The sequence below is a fragment of the Camelina sativa genome, chromosome 6, assembly GCF_000633955.1.
Source record: "Camelina sativa cultivar DH55 chromosome 6, Cs, whole genome shotgun sequence".
Classification (NCBI taxonomy): Eukaryota; Viridiplantae; Streptophyta; class Magnoliopsida; order Brassicales; family Brassicaceae; genus Camelina; species Camelina sativa.
In genome coordinates, this window is record NC_025690.1 from 4,788,830 (window position 1) to 4,804,588 (window position 15,759).

General features: G+C 36.6%; 3 protein-coding genes and 1 pseudogene across 8 annotated transcripts; 1 reads left to right on the forward strand and 3 right to left on the reverse strand.

The window, feature by feature from the left end:
- Nucleotides 1,269-3,341, forward strand: LOC104698701 (annotated as a pseudogene).
- Nucleotides 4,815-7,091, reverse strand: LOC104790414 (probable U3 small nucleolar RNA-associated protein 11). 6 transcript variants are annotated; one of them, XM_010516165.2, is made up of 9 exons: nucleotides 6,988-7,091; nucleotides 6,462-6,589; nucleotides 6,279-6,372; nucleotides 5,963-6,054; nucleotides 5,767-5,860; nucleotides 5,593-5,672; nucleotides 5,388-5,468; nucleotides 5,206-5,305; nucleotides 4,815-5,099 (listed from the first exon to the last, which is right to left on the reverse strand). In XM_010516165.2, exons 2-9 carry the CDS (start codon nucleotides 6,515-6,517, stop codon nucleotides 5,007-5,009), a joined length of 690 nt encoding a protein of 229 aa, XP_010514467.1. In that variant the 5' UTR covers nucleotides 6,518-6,589; nucleotides 6,988-7,091; the 3' UTR covers nucleotides 4,815-5,006. The 6 variants fall into 6 exon arrangements, with proteins under 6 accessions (XP_010514467.1, XP_010514470.1, XP_010514471.1 ...); XM_010516168.2 differs by having other exon boundaries at nucleotides 6,279-6,369; nucleotides 6,988-7,090; XM_010516169.2 differs by having other exon boundaries at nucleotides 6,279-6,369; nucleotides 6,825-7,086.
- LOC104790412 lies at nucleotides 7,123-9,487 on the reverse strand. The gene is made up of 5 exons (XM_010516163.1): nucleotides 9,096-9,487; nucleotides 8,916-8,989; nucleotides 8,345-8,650; nucleotides 8,163-8,246; nucleotides 7,123-7,657 (listed from the first exon to the last, which is right to left on the reverse strand). The coding sequence occupies exons 1-5, from the start codon at nucleotides 9,468-9,470 to the stop codon at nucleotides 7,345-7,347; spliced, it is 1,152 nt and encodes a 383-aa protein (XP_010514465.1). The 5' UTR covers nucleotides 9,471-9,487; the 3' UTR covers nucleotides 7,123-7,344.
- On the reverse strand, nucleotides 10,282-12,946 carry LOC104790415 (serine/threonine-protein kinase D6PKL3-like). The gene is made up of 3 exons (XM_010516170.2): nucleotides 12,624-12,946; nucleotides 11,451-12,361; nucleotides 10,282-11,370 (listed from the first exon to the last, which is right to left on the reverse strand). The coding sequence occupies exons 2-3, from the start codon at nucleotides 12,338-12,340 to the stop codon at nucleotides 10,488-10,490; spliced, it is 1,773 nt and encodes a 590-aa protein (XP_010514472.1). The 5' UTR covers nucleotides 12,341-12,361; nucleotides 12,624-12,946; the 3' UTR covers nucleotides 10,282-10,487.

Sequence of the window (15,759 nt, forward strand, 5' to 3'; positions counted from 1 at the left end):
AAAAAAGACAGTTTTTATTGGAAGTCAAAGCTTACTTTCCCTCATAAACTTTGGCATGAGCACCTTCACCGATCTTAGGACCAACAAAGAGATGACGAGGATCAACAAGCCATTTAGGATCCAATTCCAACTCTTCGTTTGAGTAAAACCCACTTGCAGATCCCATTCCTTCCCCCACAAAAATCAAAACCCAAAACAAAAGAAGAGATTTTTTTCAACAAAACACAAACCCTAGCTGCTTAATATGTCAAAGCTGGGCCCTTTTTGATTGATTAATCATTCTGTTTTTGGTTTTATGGAATTGAGAACTATTACAATCAGATAAAGAAACAAAGATGCCTTTATTTTTTTTGGTGAATTAAGGGTTTCCACATAAAAGAACAGAGAACACAGAAGAATAAAAGAAAGAAGAGACAACAATCAAAATCACAATTCGTCAACTGCACGCCAAAGAAGGGAATTTGAGAGAGCGATATGAAAGAGAGAGAGATGATGGAGAAGAAAAAAATGGAAGAACTGAAGTTGACACTGGAACTGGTGGAAGAATTGGTCAAAATTTCGATGATTCGTGTTTGATTTGGTTAAAGATTTCCTTTTATAAAAACAAGAGTGTTGGGTTTTTGATTGAGAAGAACCCAAAAACAAAAAAAAACAAAAAAAAAAGAGTAAAGAAATCGAAAGTGGTTTGCTTTTTCCGCGTAGGCGTCGTCAGAGTGAGAAGAGAGGTGACAAGAAATCTCCTCTGACTCTCTCTCTCTCCAAAGACAAAAACACTTATTACAGACGCGGAAGCACACCCCCACGGGTCCTTTTCACCACTTTTACTTATATTTTTTTGTATTTAGTTTTTGCTCTTTGTTTCAAATCATATGTATGCATATGTGTTTTATGTGTCATTGTGTTTGTGTAGACATCTAACATTTTGAATGAATTTTCCCTTTAATGTGTCATTTACGAAATTTCTTTAGCTAAATTCTTAGTTGATAATTTTGTGTGTTTCAAAACTAAAAATGATTTATTTACATATTTTCCTGAATAAATTTTCAAATATGAACTGATTAATGTATCAAAGATTCTACTTAGTGAGTGAGAGTGGTTAAAGCTCTAACTTTATAGATCGATTTCTAGAACTTTTGATATATAAATAAACTTATTACTTATGAATCTGTGATACTGAAGAAGAATAGAAAAAAAGCAATAGAAAAGAAGACCAAAACTGAAAAGTGAATAGAAAAATCTCGTCGGTGAGGTAAACAAACCAAAAAAGAATGAGGTAGGTGGGATCCATTTACCTATAGCTTACGACTGTCCTTGTGTGTACCTTGCAGATATATAATTTTTTCACTTTTCATAAATCATTTTCAATTTTTTTTTCCATCTCTTTTGTCGATTATGATGAAAATTACACATGGATGTTTTTATTGTTTCTATCTTTAAATAGCTTTTCCGATCTAAATTCAAGTTATAATCAAAACCGAACTAAAAACCTAAACCAAAATTGTATCATTCGAACCAAATCCATAAAACTAACATAAACAAAAAGTAAACTGGACTGCCTTTAACTCATAACTGTGACTTTAGTGATTGCCTCGTTGATTTGCCCGGTTTGACCAAGGTTACTGTTGGTATGATTCTTTTACCTCTTCGTTTGCTTTTCCATTTCTTTATTCTTGGATGGCTGTATGAAGGTTATTTGATATCGTATCTGTTTTCCAGAGGGACAGCCTGAAACCATCGTTAAGGATATCGAAACCATGGTTCGCACTTATGTTGATAAGGTGAGATTCACTGCTTTTGGGTTTTATCAAGCTGTATATGCTAAGGCTTTATTTGCTATTGTTAAAACCTTAAGCTTTCTATTTCTGAATTGGTTAGTTCTGTTTGTTTCCAGCCCAATTGTATCATATTAGCTATATCCCCTGCTAACCAAGACATAGCCACATCGGATGCAATTAAGCTCGCCAAAGATGTCGATCCAACAGGTTTGTTTGCTCTTCTGTTGCGAATGATTTAAATATTTAGCAGGAGGTATTGTCTTTTGACGATTAAATTATGTTTTTGATCGTCTCAGGTGAGAGAGGACATTTGGTGTTCTTACCAAGTTAGACTTGATGGACAAAGGAACTAATGCATTAGCAGTAAGTACCTTTTTATCTCTTCTTGGTTCATGTGTCACGGTCTAGTTTGATGATTGTACATGACTGATATCATACTTGGTAAGCCCATCTAGGGATGATGCAATGCAAGTAATTAAATCTACAGAACTGATTTAGGCATGACTGATATTACAATTTTAACTTAGAAATATATATCTAACGTACAAAACTGCTTGCCTTAATAAGGTTCTTGAAGGAAGATCATACAAGCTGCAACATCCTTGTGTTGGGATAGTGAACCGTTCACAAGCAGATAACAATAAGAATGTCGATATGATGCTTGTGAGACACAAGGAACGAGAATATTTTGACACCAGTCCTGACTATGGTCACTTAGCCAGCAAAATTGGGTTCGAAATATATCTCGCAAAGCTGCTCTCTAAGGTGTTCATTCAAAGCCTGATTTGCTTGTGACTTTAATTGTATTGTTTTATACATTGCTCTTCAATTGCTGTATGTTTTTTTGTTCGCAGCACTTGGAGTCTGTTATCAGGACCGGTATTCCAAGCATTTTGAGGAACTTGAAAGGGAGTTACACCACATGGGTCGGCCTGTGACAGTCGATGCTGGGGTGAGAGAGTATACTTAAGGGAAACTATGTCTCTTCAATGAAGTCTTACATTTTTAGCTATTGGCTAAATCTGTTGGTTTCGTTCTCAGGCTCAACTATACACTATATTAGAGATGTGCCGTGCATTGTATAAGATATTCAAGGAACATCTCGATGGCGGGTAAACATCGTTACTCATCTTCCTGTGGTCTGTGGAAATCAGTAGGCGCTTAATTTATTGGGTTTTCTTTGGTTAACCTCATATTATTTACATTTTGAGGCTTCCTGGAGGTGACCGTATCTATGGAGTTTTCGACAATCAACTTCCAGCTGCACTCGAAAAGCTTCCTTTTGTTCGCCATCTTTCTCTGCAAAGCGTTAAGATAATCTTGTCTGAGGCAGATGGCTATCAACCTCACTTGATTGTACCTGAACAGGGTTATCACCGTCTTATTGAAGGGTCGCTGGGCTACTTAGGTCCAGCCAAAGCTTCTGTGGATGCTGTAAGTTCTTCTGAAGTGTATCTTCACTTCACTCTTATACATATACAAGATCGTAATGAGTTTGACGCGTATGCAACAACAGGTTCACTTTGTCTTGAAAGAGCTTGTGAGGAAGTCAATATCAGAAACTGAGGTGAGACACTTATTGTGAACTACTCTCTGCAATTCGTAGAAGTGTATGAGAAATGAATGATCCACTCAATCCAAAGCATTATTTCGTCGATGCTTTTATCCTTTTTTATCAAAAAATCTCTTCAGTAAGAAAAATATATCCTTTGGTTTCTTTGAGTTGTCGGGAAATATAGAAGCCAGCTCATCAAAAGTATCGGTAAACATAGCAAGCAAGACCTTCCCTTTGAATTTATTGGAGCTGAAACTTTTATCCTCTTCGAGAAAAGGGCAGTTTAAAGCACACAAAACTTTCAAGCTCTGTGATGATTTCAACAACCGTGAAACTGCAATATGGTCAATGGTGGTTCTGGAGACATCCAAACAGGTTAGTTTTGGTAGCTTCTCCCAATTATCTAATGCAACTTTCCACTTTATGTTTGATGTCCCGGCAACAGAGAGGTAGCAAACAGACACAACTTTTCCCAGTGCTTGTTCGTTGATGTTCAGACAATCTAAGAATCCAAGATCACTGAGCTGTGGGGAATGTTTGGCCAAAGATTCTATAGCCTCAGAACTAACATCCCTCGTGCCAGAAACCCGTAGCTTTTTCGGTTTAGGACAACAAAATGCTATAACTCTTATAGCATCACTAGTGATCTTCTCACAGAAGTCAGGTCCAAGTTGAAGGCTCTCAAGAGCTTCATGGCGTGCCGCAATTTTAGACAATGTAGCATCTGTAATCTTCCTACAATAGTCGCCGCTAACTTCAAGCAGATTCCTTGCTCTGAGATGAATGATGGCATCAGCAGAGTCAACGCCACGAAACCTAATCTTCTGAAGATGAGCACACCTAGTTGCAAGAGTAGGTGCCATTGAAAGATCAAACTTGTGGGCACGAAGATCCAATGAATTCCACAGACAAGAAGAAGCACCAAGGCTTCTCCATGTCCTACAAGTCGATGCTACGCTAGCTCTATCGCGATAATTCAATCGAGTAAACAGATAAAGTACTGTATCATAAGGCAAACTACTCCAATCCGCATAATCTTGAACCTTAGGTGCAACATCCTCGTCGTCGCCAATCACAGGATAACGATAACTTGGTGAATCAAGCTTGTTCTTTCCTTTCTCCTCCACTCATATCTTTGATTAGATGTATAATATACACACTCTAATGAGAAACCCCTCCAGCAGCTACCAAAATTAAACCACTTTGGTTACTTTAATAGTTCGGGATTTGATTCAAAATCTGAACTCGTACCAAATCATGTATATTTTAAAATCCCATTACCTTTTTTCTCTCTCCCACGTAATTCGAAAAAGTTTTTTAAGAAATCGAAGACCAAAATAAGTAAGATTAACAACAGTCGTTTAGAGTAAGATTTGCACATTTTAAGTAAAAGCCAAATTAAAAGAGAATAAGTGCACATTAACTATTGCTATTAGTAACCAGTCTCTTTTTTGTAACGAGAACTTTATGTTAAGAGGGCAATACATTCAAAGTCTTCGATATCATAACTATTTTGGCTCCGTGTGTTTCAATTTCGTCAATTGCATTAGCAAACTTTTCCAGATATGCAACAAGAAAAGTTTAAAAGTAAACAAAAAATGTCCCATCAAAGTTTGCATCTAACGTTTGCAGGGAAGGGAGATCAAAAACTTATATAATTAAAACTCTGCTTTTCTTCAACGCTTTCTATCGGCCCGCCATTTGTATACCGGTTTACCATTTGGATTGAGTATCTCGTCTTCACGCAGCTTACGTTTGCGACCCTTTTTCTGTCCATTTAAAAAGCCTCTTAATCAGAGATTGTTCTACTTCTAGTTGCATTAAACATTATCAAGAAACAGTTATTTCTTTGGAGACTGATGATATAATTATTACCTGTAATTCCTTCTGCATTGACATATCCACGTATAACTTTTCCAAACCTTTAGCCCTGCTCTTCCGTCCCTCAAGGTCTCTATAGGACCTATCCATTTTCCTATTTCAAGAAATAGAAGATGATGAGTATTGCTTATCCATATGATACCCTTGGAAACATCTAATGCATTTTAGAGACATACTTTTTAATCTCTCTCGGGATCCCTCTCGCCGAGATATCACTTTTGCTTCTACTTTCTGTCTCCAGTTCTCTAGCCTCCTCTCTGATAAAAGAAGCACCAGCGTTACAGATCATAAGACAACATGATTAACGTGGTACCATTGAAAGAGAAAAAGTATGAAAGAGCTGCACCAAGTAAGAAAGGACTAAAAACAGTTGGGATTAACCTGTCTTCTGCATGGTAAACATGTCTACGGCTTGACTGACCTTCAGTACATTGCAGTGATGAAGTAAGCTTGTCAATTTTCTACAAAAGATAAAAGAAGGAAGAAAGAGAAAAATGGATGAATATGATTGTAACCAGAAAGCTCTCGGGATGTGAAGGAGGAAAGACTACTTACGTTTTTCTCACTCTGCCATTTTTGGAACACATATCCTATATCTTGGGTCTTCATTATCATGAGCTCTTCCGCAGAGTACTTATTTACCTCATCCCTGAAAACAATATCTTTGTCACATTTACAGACCAAAGAGAAAAGGAGGAACCATGAGAGTAACAAAAGAAATGGTGAAAACGACAAAATTAGATATGCTTACTTTGGTCTATGATTTCCACCATCTGTTTTACTATTGATCATCTTAAAGTTGAATTCATCTGGATTCTTGAATGCCGCCTTCTGCCTAAGTATCTACAGTAAATTAAGAATAAAAACGGGGGTTAGAGAAGCTGAACTCTACAACACAAGCTAGCTAAGAATAATGCCTTGAATGGTTTTGAGTTTCTTTAGCTATCTCACAGATATAATAAACAAATGTCTATACTGAAAGACACTACATAAACATATTCTGCTAAAACTGGGATCTCTCAACAGCAGAATCATAACAGAAATACAATTGTGAGTGTAAGTGGTACCTTTAAAGTATCCTGCTTTTTGTGATAAGCTTTAGCTCGGATAACATAATCCTTATGCTTCTCCAGGAGACCAAACTTCTTTCTAGCTTGCCTGCTACATATAAAAATTCAAACTTTAAGAAGAAAAAAAAGAGAAATTTGGCAAAACAAAAACAAAGAAAGAAGAAGAGCAACCAAACTTACGGTTGAGATCGCTCCTTATGAGCAGGCCGTGGAACACAATTACGCAGCGACGACATGTTTAAAGATGAAAGTGGAAGAAGCAACCGCCGGGATTACAACAATTTCACCGGTGACTTGAAACTCGATTTCTGGACAGGAGTAGAGTAGTCGGCTAAATAGACCAAGAGTTTTTAGGGTTTTGGGAGGATAAAGAAAATTGAAACCGAAACCTTCTGGCTTAGTCTAAAGGGTTAGATTTAATTGGAGGCGAATTACGACGATTACTTATTTTACTTACCCTTTTAATCAAAATTACAAACCAAATTCAACAAAATGGACAGAACTGAGAATGAGAACAAAAACCCTCGAATAGACAAGACTTACACAAATCTCTGGCCTTTACTATTCGAATTCAATTCAGACAAGCTCCATTGGAGATTTAAAAAAAAAAAAAAGTGAAAGAGTGATGATGATGGTCGGAGAGAATTCAGGCGAGCCTAAAGAAACTGTATTTTAACACACAAAAGAGGAAGAGGGCAAAACACACCTTAAAGTTATCACCTTTCGAGGACCTTTCTCTTCCCTTATTCCGAGAGACAGAGAAAGAAGGGAGAATTTGAGGAATTGGGTAATGAAGATGAAGAAAGAGAGAGAGAGAAAGAGACGACAAGGGCGGTGTATATAACAAGATAACCAAACTAAACCGAGTCAAAGATAGATTACATCCCATTCCGGTATTTGCCATACCGAAACAAAATGATTGTTACATAGTTCCAAATATTATTATTACCTCTCCATGTTTACTTTTCTTCCTTTACTGTTATATTCTGGCTACCAAAAATAAACTTTTCTTGTATATAGGTCAAAAGAGGAGGCAGGAGGATGGTGCAGGTTGTGTAGGTTCTTAACCTGACCTTCTGTAAATGCTGTAAGCCACGGCTATGGTTGCGACAGCTGATACTACTGCTGCTCCCAAGAGAACCTCTTCTTTCCCCATTGATCTCAACCAGTTTAGCTTCATGCATCCTTCTTTCTTCTCTGGCTCTGGAGCTTGGTCTTGGCAACACGAAACTCCGTTTGCACCTTGGCAACAACCTCCAGAGAATCCCTTCTGCACCACAGGTTCGCGTGGTTCAACTTTGCCGTTTCCGTTTGGGATTTTAAGTTCATCCTCTTTTGCAGCTTCCTCACCCTCAGTTCTGAGTCTCATTCCTCCCCTGAAACGGAAATTATCAGGGTTAAACAAAGAAACATAGTTTTGAATGAACCTAAGCTTTTGAGAAATCAGAAAAAGGTAAGAACCTTTAAGGTCCCTTGGCAATGTTTTTCATAAAACAAAACAATATTTTTAGATAAAGTGACTGAATGAAGGTTTATGAGCTTCTTAGTTCGGAAGATAACAACCTCAACCAGAGTACACATTACAGGTTACTTTTTGCTGTCTCTATGCAGAAACTTGTTAACTGTTCTAGCTATTATGCTTTAGCATCATACAGTCATACTAGTTAAGACATAATTCGGACTTGTAGCATCCATTAGCAAACAACAGTTTTTGTATGTTGAAAAACAGTTGTGGTTCCAAGTTCCAACACGAAGTTATACATCTAGTGCAAGATTCACTAGACGCATTGGTGTTGGTATAAAACTTATACTGGACAAGAAGAAAAGTTTTAACAGCGACATATCTGCAACTAACTAGAAACCAGAAGTTGGAAAGCAGACCTGGAAAGGTTTTGAATGATTTCTCCTTCCACGATATGCTGATCAAGCATTGCAGGCACATCATCAGGAGTCACATAGCCATACCTGCATAATAGCATATATCATTTTCTGATGCATAAAAGATTACAGTTCAATTTCTTTTCTGAATTCTACAAGCATGTTGAGTTTGAAAATTTTCTTACCAATGGCCAGACATATTTCCAGCTGAATCAGGGCTGAAGACAATCAGATTTCCAGCATACTTGTGCCCACCAATATGAGAACATGGCAACACGAAGATTTTTTCTGAAAGTCCACGTGAACCTATCTCCTCCTTGAACTTCTCCATAAGAGCTGGTCCACACACTCCACATCTCTTATCACGACTACCATGAGCACACACAAACACAAAGGAACCAGTTAACTCTTCCTGAATCCCAGAGGTCCATGGTTTCCCTTTAACAAGCACATCTTCCACAAAACCATCCACATCTGTATCCTGAAGCGCCCTTTAACAATAACAACAACAAGATAAACATGTACAAGGATAAGTATCAAGATGGCTAAAGGATGCAAAACAACGCAAATAATGATAACACATAAGCATCTATCAACCGAATGATCAGAAATTGGATTTTCCGATCCAAATCTCGGGTTTAAACATCATCATCCCCACAACTTAAAAATAACAAAATCTGAGTATCTTACAGGTCTTAAATCCCTAGAAATCGAACTACTAAGCAAGAATTCAAAACCAGAAAGCCAAGAACTTACTTGTATCTAACCATCTCCGGGAAAATCAACACATCTCCATCCGATTCACCACCACCACACACCGTCAACTTCGTCTACAACAACAACAACAACCAAAAAAAGATTCACAAAATAAACAAGACTCTTCACAACAAAAAAAAATTCAAATCTCAAATAAACAACACTTGTTGTGTTAGTTACCTCAACTCCGAAATCAGCTTTACGATCCTTAAACGACTTAGCGAAACGCTGAGGAAGACCTTCAGTTTCAACACGAGGAATCCAAGTCTCGTGACTCTTGTAACAAAGGAAAACATGGCGACCATACGGGCCAACGGTACCGGCGAGCGTATCAGTGTACATCTCTTGCCGTTTAAATCCGTACACCTCATCTTCCGAGACCGGTACAGCGTTAACGATAACGTTCTCCTCTCCTACTTCCGCCATTGAAGTCTTCTTCCTCACACCAAAATCTAGGGTTTCGCAGAAGCAGTTAGAAGAAGAAGAAGTAGAAGAAAGAGAGAGAGAGTTGAAGAAGCGAATCAATCGAAATGAAGATGTTAATTTCGTTATCATTTAAATAATTTTCTGGAAATTTTTATGTTTTAATTCATTAAATCTCAAACCAACCGTCTCTCGCAACTCCACGCCAATTGGGCCTGATGTTAAACTGACAGGTCGGTGACTCAATCCTTCTACCAACCACGGCTGACAGAAGAGGTTCGACTTACGTGTGCTAATCACCTACCAGTCTCTCCTCGTTCGTCAAACTGATACGGTCACAGACGTTTACTTTAGTTAAGTGAGATGCTCTTTGAATCTTTGATTGTTTTGAAGTGTTATACGTAAACTACTAATAAAATTATCAATTAGGAAACACCACACGTAATTAAATTCATTTTTTTGCAACCCAGTCTGACTAAATCTTTACATCTCTAGTTTACCATTTCTTTTAAGATTCCTTGTCTTTATAGATTCCTTTTAGGAAAATTACTATAGATGAACATTAATGTTTATAGATTCTATAACTACTAAAGAGGGCTATTACTAAAATAAATTGTTTCACTGATATGTTTTTTTAATAGTAGTAAAAACTAAAATTATTTCTTTTTACTTTTCAGGGAAATTAAAAAAAAAAAAAAGGAGAACATTTTTGAATTTTTAATATTTGTTATAAATTTTTAAATAGTGGAATTTAAAGAAAAAAAATCATTATTGCTCTAACTTTACCATTTCAATAATTGTAATTCCTTATGTGTTTTTTTGAGATCCCTCAATAGGAAACATATTAACATTCCATTCCTCTCTAACTTAATGAGGAACACTAATCTTATAGGATGATTGAAAAAGAGAAACATCTATGATGATTATATTTACATATCCATAGTTGCATAAAGAAACTTGTTTTGAATATATGTATTGGAAAAACTAGATACAACCTCACCACAACGTGAAGAAGACACACAAGTCAAATATTTGGTAAGAAGAAACACATCAGTAGCACAAAATCTAGACACAAAACCTCCAACAGTAAAACCATATTACGCCGGAACAAAGTTTGAACCAACCAAAAATGATAGTGAAAGACACAAATCAGAAGAAATCAATTTCCAAATAATTACCAGAAGGCTTCACATCCACCACAGTAGGTGGCTTATCATGACCACCATGTCCACGTCCTTGACTATGACCATGACGAAGACTGTGAGCTTGGTCCATTGGTTTAACCGGTTGAGGAATCTGAGGTGGACTGGTGCATCTGATCAAAGCCCAATTTACACTTTGGAAAAACGGATGCTGTTTGATCTCAGTGGCTCCTCTCCTATAAGCCAACCTGTGCTGAGGCTCTTTCACTAGCAACCCTCTGATCAAGTCTCTAGCTGCAAAGCTCACACTTGGGTGCTCAGGAAACCGCAATGGCTGTCCAACTACGTTAAAGAGTGTCGTTCTGTTATCAACTCCTCTAAACGGTGTTTTCCCAAACAGAAGCTCATAGAGGAATATCCCAAACGTCCACCAATCAACAGCGCTTCCATGACCTTCTCCTTTGATAATCTCTGGTGCTAAGTACTCGTGTGTTCCAACGAAAGACATTGACCTTGCGCTAGTCGGTTCAGCGATCAGCTCAGGTAGCGGTCTGATTTGGCGGCTCATATCATTCGACTTCTTCTTGTTCTTGCTTAAGAACCGAGGTGTGAAACACACTGGCTGGATACAGTCAGGCTGAACAATGCAGCTCGATTGGTCTACACATGTCGGCTGGATACAGTAGCTTGAGCTTTTCGAGTCAAGTGTCGAGGTTGCTGCAAACCGTACTAACGTTGGAGAGACTGCACATCTCAGGGAGAGGTCGAAATCGGATAGCATAATGTGTCCATCTTCACGAACCAAAACATTCTCAGGCTTAAGGTCTCTGTATATGATCCCAAGCATGTGTAGATACTCCATAGCTAGAAGAACTTCAGCAACATAGAATCTACAAACCAAAACAGCAAAAAAGATCAAAACTTTAAGCAATCAACGAGAAACATTAACCGTAAAGTCTCGGTTTTTTACCTAGCAGCGTTCTCAGGGAAGTACTTTCCAGGCTGCTTTTGCCGGAGAGAATGTAAATCACCACCAGGACAAAACTCCATAACCAAACAAGAATGATTCTTTGTTTCGAAATGTGAATAAAGCGTAGGCAAGAACGGATGATCCAAAGATTGAAGTATCTCTTTCTCTGTCTGAGCTCTAACAAGCTTCTTCCTCGCTGCAATAGCTGCTTTCTCCATAACTTTCACAGCGAAACTCGCTCCTGTTCCAATCAACTCAGCTAAGTAAACCTTCCCAATATCACCTCCTCCAAGTTGTTTCATCAGCTTGAAATCTTTAGCTTCGAGGGACGAACCAACACGAGAACGAACCTCCTGAATCGCAACCCAACGCTTATCGTTATTAGCTCTATGAGGCTTATAAGCTGCATTGCTCATACCACTCGAGCTACTCTCGTCACTAACATCACTCCCTGTACTTCCTCTGTATATCATTAAACCATTCTTCTCCAAATCGATACCACCTACACCAATAGTGCTCGTGCTTGCACATTCACTGACTTCTGTGTTGGTAAAGCTCTGTTTTGCTTCTGAGTAAAGCGGCGCTGTGTAAAACGTGTTCGTTGGGCTAGGGTAAAACCTCGGCTCTGATTGTTTCTTCATCCTTATGATCGAAACCGGTGTTTCAGATTCAGCAGAAACAGAGGATTTGGAACTTTCTATAATAACTTCAGGGGAAGTTGTTTCTGGTTCTGGTTGTGGGATTAACGTCTTCTTCAATCGTCGTTCTGATTTCTTGGTTCCTCTTGAATCGATTGAGAAAGATGTCATCGAACCTTTGGATTTAGCTGGAGGGTTTCTGGGTTTGGAAGACGATGAGCCAACGTAATCGACTGATGATGAAGATTCCATTGAAGGTGTTCGACACAATTCCTGAAAGAAAAAGGTTTTAGTTAACTTCAAAACCGAAGAAAGAAAGCGAAAAAGGTGAAACACACAGCAAAGATTACGGCAACGAGAGCATCTTTTATAATCAATGATTAGTGTTGCTTATACTCAATCAACGAAACCGTTCTAAGTAACCGCCGAGAAGAAAAAAAGAAAAGGTTTCGATTTTTTTTTCCCGCAAAATATTCAAATTCCCGGAAAAGTTGCGGAAACAGAGAAGAAGATGAAGAAGGAAAGAAAGTAACACCTGATCATAGACAAATCAGTAGTTTCTTAGTGAAGGTGCAAAAAAAATCGCTTCTTTTTCTTTGACTGAGTCTTTGTAGATCCGATCCGATCAATGTCTCAAGAGAAAGAAGAAGAAGAGATGAATCGATTAAAGAAACAGTTTTTGTGTTTTTTTTTAATCTTTGTTTCTTTAATTTTTCTTTCTTCAGGTGAATGAGGAAGATAAAGAAGAAGAAGAAGAGATTAAAAAAAAAATGTATTCGTCGTTTAATGGGAAAGTTTTGTAACCAAACTTTTGTACACACCCTCGATCTCTTGCGATGTTCCCTCAAAAGTAAAGGTTTCTTTGTTTCTTGATTTTTTTTTAATGTAAAGGTTAACTGCTGTAATTAAGTAGGGGAGCCGATTCTAAGCACTAATTAGTCCTACTAGATTATATTATACACTCGTTTGTCTATGTAATGCTATAAAATTTGAGTATTAGTATCTAGGAGTAGTATTTAATAGTAGGACCTAAAAATAATAATTGTCGGGTCACATTAGTTGTGAGCATATTCGACGAATCTGAAGTCCAAATTTTAAAATTATGAAAAGTCGACTGGTCTCTTTTTTTTTTTTTTTTTGACAATCCACTGGTCTCTTTTATCATCAATAAATTTCTATGTTAATCTAAAATGTAAATAATCCAAGTTTTGGATGAATGCGGTTTCGATTTTTATGGGTTTGAAAATCCATAATATAAAGATTTAAAAGGAACTAAATAAAAGAAGAAATTTTTTTAGAGTAATTGACTTTATGATTTCATAGGTATATGTATATCCATATACAGTATACAAAATGTATAGCTTATGGTGAATTGTCTTTACCAACGAGCCGGTGACTCCATTAACTCGTCGGTAACATTCAAGCATGTGTCAGTGCTTGAGTCTGCGAGTAGGATCGAGCTCACTTACCAAAAAAAAAATGTAGCTTACGAGTTTACATCCAACCCTGGTCGTATAGTAATCTCATTCATTTCTACCGTCTACCTGGACATATTATAACCATATTAGATGCTCAGAGATGATTTCTATATATAGTTATTTGTTTTTTTATAACAATTTTATTTGTTTAGCCTAAAATAGCCGATGCAAAGAAATATATGTAGTTACTACTTTACTTACCAAAATATATGTAGTTACTTTGACACACAAAAAAAGAAAGTGATTCCTATATAGTTTGTAAGATTATTGCAAGAACAATTACAACAATATCTTCGGATACAATCCAAGTCCCACATCTGAAGTTTGATAAAAACTATCACTAATATATAAAGGGTTACGGCTAATCTATTAATTGTCAATTGGTTTTTAGTTGGAAGCCCAAGATAAACTTCAAATTTAACATGGTATCAGAGCCCAATGTTTAAGTTCTGGTAGATCTAGAAAAGTGGATACAGACATGCCTCTTGTTAATCCAAGTAATGGGAGCCCAAAAAGAGGTTTATTATCGGTTCGAGATGGAGTTATCATCTCGAGGAGGCGTGTTAGTATCTCACATGTGGTCCTTGGTTTGAAGGGAAAATTGTTGGGATATAATCCAAGTCCCACATCTGAAGTTTGATAAAAACTATCACTAATATATAAAAGGTTAGAGTCAATCTACTAATTGCCAATTGGTTTTTAGTTGGAAGCCCAAGATAAACTCCAAATTTAACAATATGCATTGTTACAATTTCTCTTATAAACAATGCAAATGTGATACCAAGCGCATCTTAGGGTAATAATACCAAGCACATTTTAGGGTAATCTTCAAAAACAAATTTTCTAAAGTTTAGTTTAATTTTAAATTTAATTATGTGCAGTTTCGATGCATTGAATTTGATTGTGTTAAAACTTGTTTTATGTTAGAATTATATATGGAGATCATACAATATCAACACTTATTGAGATTATTTATCTACGATTTATAAAGAAACTACACTTTATATTATTGAATAAGGCTATGCATTAAACTCTTAAAGTTATAATTGATTATTTCTGTACTTGTATAAGATACGGAAAAATTATGAGACAACTGACAAGGCTTATCCATTTTTCCTTACTTTAAAAATTATATTTCTAATCAATATAATACTAACATCTATGCAATGAGAGATTATAAATGGAATCATAATGATAAGATATTAATTGCACCGATGCATTCTTGTTGGTAGATTTTAATTAAAATATTTTTAATCACGAGACATGTCCTCCTATCGAGATGGCTAGTACATTGAACCACTGTGCCGCTAATAGTAGTATATACATATTTTTTTTTTTCAAATAATGATTATGTTAACAAAAACGAGAGATAATGTTAACAAAACAACAACCAACGTTAACTATACACTTTTAGGATTTGATTAAACATAATGAAGGAAGCGGAAATTACGACCGAGGCGTCCCAAAGCCCTCACATCACATCACATCACATGGATGCACGTGAACTCCCGGCAACATCACGTGCACGACGGCTGTCGTCGTCCCTCCGGCGCATTTTATTATTTTTTGATTGCTTAAACTTTTTACGTATTTTAACCAAATCAAATCAAACCTAACCAATCAGAATTTAAACCGAATCAGTGCATCATATATTTTGTTTAAACATTTCTTTTGGGTTGAAACAAAACCAAATGGTCCAAATCGATAACCTAATATGTTTGTTTAGAACTGGTTATTTAATTTGGTATATTTCTATGTTATTATTTTATTTCTTGAGACTTGAGTACTATACAAGTCACAACATTTCTATTTTTAAACCGGTTTGAGAAGAACACAAAACTTACATTAGAAGGTTTTCAAGTCCTTAAGCTCGTCGGAGATTTGATAGTTCCACTAATGAAATCATTGGAATTTACAAAAGATATAAGAGTTTTAGTTAGGAATGTCAAAATGGCTCCAAATTTATGGATCAACTCAAATTAAACCAATCCAAAAACTTAATGAGTTGACAATATGAGGTTTAATGGGTTAATGGAAATGTTTCATTGGTATTGGTATGTGAAAGCCTTTCAAAATGTTTGATTAGATTCTCTGTTTTAAAGGGTCTGAACCTTTGTTTATCAGATGGTGATACCACTGACACTTTACCAACAAGTTTGTTCACTGGAGTAAGAAGATTAAGGAAGACAACTT